The sequence below is a fragment of the Primulina huaijiensis genome, unplaced genomic scaffold, assembly GCF_012295235.1.
Source record: "Primulina huaijiensis isolate GDHJ02 unplaced genomic scaffold, ASM1229523v2 scaffold43129, whole genome shotgun sequence".
Classification (NCBI taxonomy): domain Eukaryota; kingdom Viridiplantae; phylum Streptophyta; class Magnoliopsida; order Lamiales; family Gesneriaceae; genus Primulina; species Primulina huaijiensis.
Genome location: NW_027360416.1, coordinates 21,665 through 26,896, shown reverse-complemented (window position 1 = coordinate 26,896; position 5,232 = coordinate 21,665). Strand labels below are relative to the sequence as shown.

General features: G+C 35.0%; 1 protein-coding gene across 1 annotated transcript; it reads right to left on the bottom strand.

The window, feature by feature from the left end:
• Window positions 1-1,848: 1,848 nt before the first annotated feature.
• LOC140969946 (uncharacterized) lies at window positions 1,849-4,562 on the bottom strand. The gene is made up of 5 exons (XM_073431476.1): window positions 4,384-4,562; window positions 4,220-4,293; window positions 3,323-3,458; window positions 2,795-3,109; window positions 1,849-2,317 (listed from the first exon to the last, which is right to left on the bottom strand). Exons 1-5 carry the CDS (start codon window positions 4,492-4,494, stop codon window positions 2,045-2,047), a joined length of 909 nt encoding a protein of 302 aa, XP_073287577.1. The 5' UTR covers window positions 4,495-4,562; the 3' UTR covers window positions 1,849-2,044.
• Window positions 4,563-5,232: the final 670 nt, after the last annotated feature.

Genomic DNA, 5,232 nt, shown 5'->3' with positions numbered 1-5,232 from the left:
GTACATGAAGCGGGTGATGATGCTGGTTTTGCCGACGGATTGATCACCCAGAAACACGAGCTTATATTTGGCTAATGGTGACACCACCGCCATTATGAACAAGAAATTATGGCGATGAGATCTGAATGTGAGGAGAGAATGAAACAACAACGTACGTACAGCTTTATATACATATAAATACTTCAGACCACCAGATATTCATTTATATATGAACACATTATACGTTATTAATTAATACGCCAGGATTTGTTTCGTTTCGTGTTTGGTATGTTTTAAGTTATGATTTGTACTGTGATTATTAAAATTCCCTCATCATATAGGTTCATTAATAACATATCCATTGTCACTTCTTTTTTTAGTTCGAGCAGGGTTTGTTACAATTAGCATGGAGATTATCGGCATGTTTATTATTATTTTTAGGTTGTGTTTACTTGATATGAATCAATCTCATGTTTACTTATTTTTATAGCACATCTTTACTTAATTTAGATTTTAAAACTTGATGATTTATCACAAATAAATAATATTTTTTAATTAATACTCTTTTCAGCTAAAAAAAAATTATATTAATACCTTTTACTTCCCAAGAAACAATATTTGAAAAAATCATTTTAAAAATTATAAAAAATCAAATAATTTAAGATATTATTTAATATGTTTACCATATATCATCAACTTATCCTTATTCATGAAATATTTTTTACTCAATTTAGTAATTTTAAATTTTTTAAAAATAAATAATAAATATACCCAATGATTTTGGTGTGTGAATTAATAATAATTTATATTTTTCAATTATTCATATCCGCCCCTGAACAATTATGGGTGGCGCGGCATAAAGAGCGATTCATCAAAGAGAAGCACGGATGGTTCAGAAGTTTCGCACTACAAAAAAAATATGATTTCGGCGACGATTTTTGCGACGGGAATTAATACCGTCGCTAATTTGGCAACAGTTAAATTAAAACTGTCGTTAATTAGCGACAGTTTCGTATAATCGTTGCTAATTAGCGACGGTTTTAATCCAACCGTCGCTATTTGGAAAAGCTCGCTGACAGCCAATTTTAGCGCATGTCAGCGAGCTTTTCCAAATGCGGATATTCCTTTAGGGTTTGCACGGAGATACCCTCATCTACAGAAACATTAGAGCTACTCCCATTGCCAACAGCCATAACAGAACTGGATTTTGGGGGCTTGATTTTGAAAACCACCAAATTTAGCAGCTCGATAGAATGCTCTGCCCAGGGATTGTTTACCCCTAGAGAAAATAATTCTCTTTTTGATATTTTCTTTTGTTATTGGGTCTGATGGTGTCTTCAGTTCAACATCTTGAGAAGCACTTTTTCACCTAAGGCAGGTACATCCTGAGATTCGGAGGACGCTAACAGAGAATACAGGGATGCGGCAAACGATGTCATGATGATGTATCAGTCTCACAGTCTCACTCCTATTTTTTCGTCATTTGGATGATGGTGACCAGAACCGAAGCCCACAAATTAAGATCAAACAGGCAACAATTCTACAAGAAGTTGAAGAAAATTTACAAACATAACACCAAATGAGAGAGTAGAAAACAAAAGCAGATCCCAAGAAGAATTTACATGAGGAGGCGGGCGAGGCTTGGAGGGTTTATCAGAAAAGGGGTTGAGTAAAACGGTGGTAAGACAGATACAAAATGTGCTGCTTTGGTCTTCAAAGATTTGGACTGCTTCTTCATAATAATATCTTTTTCTTCCTGCTCCTGCTGCCTCCCCATCCCACCAGGCATGGCCTCTCTTGATTATCTTTCTTTTATGCTCATTATTGAATTCTTTTTTTAAGGCATAATAATAAGTTCATCATTATAAATTCTAGTAAACATCATCTCGTATATATGTTAAAAAGAGATTGACACCTTGAATTTAGAACAAATATCCAATGATACAAGAAAGTAAATAAATTGTCAAACTGATTTCAGGATCCATGATACAAATCTAAAATTCTTAGATCACCAAGAGACTTAATATCAACTCAGTCGAGTGAGTAGCCATTGCAGCACTGGAGGCTAAACCAACGCAATGCTACTCTCTCCACCAGGGGGCTTGCGGACACCACCAAAGTAATCCCTCGACTCAACCTTGCCATCTTCAAATATGTTGCTGCCACTCATTTCTTTCAACTTGGCCTCACTCAATGGCTTCTCAGCAGATCCTGGAGGAGCATCTCCTCTGAATATGTCAGTACCTGTCAACTCGGCAAACTTCTGGTCATGAATTTTCTTTGGTACCTTCACCTCAGCTTCCTCACCAAACAAGATGTTGCTTTGACCTCCAGCAGGCTGCAATTGAGAGATGAAGTTTAGTACTTCAGTTCTGCTAAGAATACATGAATACAGACAAGAAAAAGTGATCCATGGATGTGACAAGGAATGTGGATAATAAGAAGACAATATCCATCAGACTGGAGGTGATGTGTAATTAGATAGATCATTAATGAATGTAATTTATAAATCATTTACATCAACAGTGATTTTGCTCTCCACAAATTATAGGCCCAAATCTGTTTGTTAAAATAAAGTCTATGAGATTCGGACTACAGGTCCTGGAAAAATGAAAAGATTCAATTAGTAGTTCGAGGTCTGATGTGAACGTTTGCAGAAAGTTTATTGTGAGCGACTGAGTGATCGATGTGGAATATCTTTAATGCTTTTAGCTAGTCACAAAATTTAGTACTATGACTCGTGGTGAATGATTCATGAAGAGAGTAAGAGATTTGCATGAAACAAAAAATAGAATATCTAATAAATTTTACTCACATTAGAAACTTTGACAGAAGTGCGTAAACTTCGTGGAGCGGGTTCGCCCATATCTCTGCTTTCTTGTGGTTCCACATTGCGTGCAGATGCCAAAGATCGAGGAGGAATTTCGGGAGGAGGGCCAAAGATGTTATTCCCACTAAGCTCCTTACATTTAGCATCAGACAGAAGCTTCTTGAGTTTGCTTTCCGACTCATTTTCTATTGTTCCACTCAATTCACGCTGTTTCGCAACCTCATGGACAGAAGTTGGTTTCTTAGGAGAAATTCTTTCTTCGGTGCCAAATGATATCTGGCTTATTCCATTGGCAGCTTGCTGTCAGTGGAACAGGAAAAATTTAGGTTTGGTTTTTAGACTGCTCAACAGACACTGGTGTGGTTGGCATGATTTTTCATCCTCATATTCACAAAAATATGATTTCATCCCCTCCCCTCCAAAATTTTTGAATTAACTTTCATCTCCTTTGTCAATGGATGCTGATATCTATAAAGTGACTATGGCTAAAACAGAAAAAAAAAATATATATACCTGCACAATACGGACAGAAGTTCGGCCATTAAAATTACCATCAAATTTACCAGGTTCCGAATCACCATTTTCTCCATCAGTCGCAAATATTTTGCTTCCAGTCATCTCCTTCATTTTATAGCCCGAACAAGGTTTCCTGAAAGCAGCAAACAAACGTATTCCAACGCGTGAAGCATAACATTGATTTTTTTTTTATTCCTCATTTCTGTCCAGACTCCAGAGGCAACTAGTATTTACTTCAGTGCTAACTATTTTAATTTTTTTTAATAAATCTCTACTGTTTAATTAAAATTGAGTGCCCCGTAAAAACTACCATGGCATCATGGTCCAACACTTTATTTACTTCCAAAAATATCTCCTTTCTTTATTTAAATCTAACCTCTCCAAACCTTTTCATTTTTTTTTTCATATTGGAAATTGAAAATGCATGTTGCCTTAATAAGGCGATAAATATAATTTTTTTTAACTATAAAGTGAGAGCTTCCATGTATTCCAAAATTAGATTCATAAATTTGAGAAAACCTTAACCGAGTTTGCTCTTGTTGTATAATATATAACGCAAAAATAATATTATTTGTATTATGCATGCACAAAATGTGTGCCTCGATGACTAAAAACTGTAATAGAGCAAACTTCGATGAATTACTGGAAAATATGCATAACCCAATTACCAAATGGAAAGCGAAATTATATGTGCTTGGGTGTAAGTTTCTTCCATGGTTTCCTCGTATTGGTTTGGATATTTTTGTCAAAACAGTGCATTAATAACACCGAAACACGCATTAAGGACCCATTTGAACAGCATTTTCAAGGGCTCTATCGGACACTGAAATCACTTGGCATAAAATAGTGCACTCTAATTACTGACACAAGAAGATCCAGCAAAGAAAGTGTTACCTCCGATTAAGAATTTCGGCTTCCTCTTCACTGATCTGACCTCCAAACAACAACTTGGTAATTCCATCCGACGGCTACTCAAAAGAATATATGTATATGAGCTCAGCTAAGAAATAAACACCAGTGACGTTACATAAAGGGTGAAGAACGTAATGCGGTGGTACCTGGTTAGGACGTGGGGCGGAGCGGGAAGCGGAAGAGTGGGCGTCGGCGGGCGTAGGGTCCGACCAGGAGAGCAGATCTGAGGTGGAAGTGGGAGGCTTTCTTCTCTCCATTGCTATTGCGCCGTTTGAGTTTTGAATTAAATTTTTGAAAATTGAAATGTACCTTTTGTTAAATAATTATTGTCAGTGTCACTCTTTTATAGGGAAATCCATCCCATCAAATATTAATCCATTTGTAATATTTATTGAATAATTTAATTATATAATATATATTATATTATATATGCGTCACTTGTCTTTTCATAAAAGACTATCTAGATGTTCATTCACGTTGAAAATAGTAGGAAAATTTAAGCAAATGACATTCATATGAAAAAAAAAAAAAAATTAATTGATTTCAAAAAAACAACAAAAAATTGAAGTTTATTCATTAGTGAATAAATCGAATAAAAAACATAATTTTCAAAAATATCATCTTTTATCATATAAATTTTTAAATTATGATTATGAAAATAAAACAGAATGCTTTTTTTCTAGATTTCCGTTTCAAGGAAATAAGAGTCAAGAGAGTTCTTGTAACACACATAAAGACACCTTTTTTTTATATGGTGAAGAGTATTTATATCAATAATTTTCTAGGAAAGGTAGATATTCTACGTATGGAAAAAACTGCGGATAGAAAATATTTTGATTGGAAAATTATCAATTTTTCTCTTATACAAAGGGTAGATGTTGAAGAAGTTCAAGACATCAAGTTCACTTCGTGGCCTAGTACAGTTAGTGATGTATATAAGGCTTCCAATAATTCTGGAGTATTCCAGTTGGGAAACTGGTTCTCCACGATTTTTC

Excerpts from the sequence above, each read along its gene's own strand:
- LOC140969946 (XM_073431476.1), bottom strand. The coding sequence starts at position 4,494 with ATGGAGAGAAGAAAGCCTCCCACTTCCACCTCAGATCTGCTCTCCTGG. Across the intron at positions 4,294-4,383 it reads CCGCCCCACGTCCTAACCAG|CCGTCGGATGGAATTACCAA; the intron begins GTACCACCGCAT and ends TCTTTTGAGTAG. Across the intron at positions 2,318-2,794 it reads CTTCTGTCAAAGTTTCTAAT|CCTGCTGGAGGTCAAAGCAA; the intron begins GTGAGTAAAATT and ends TCTCAATTGCAG.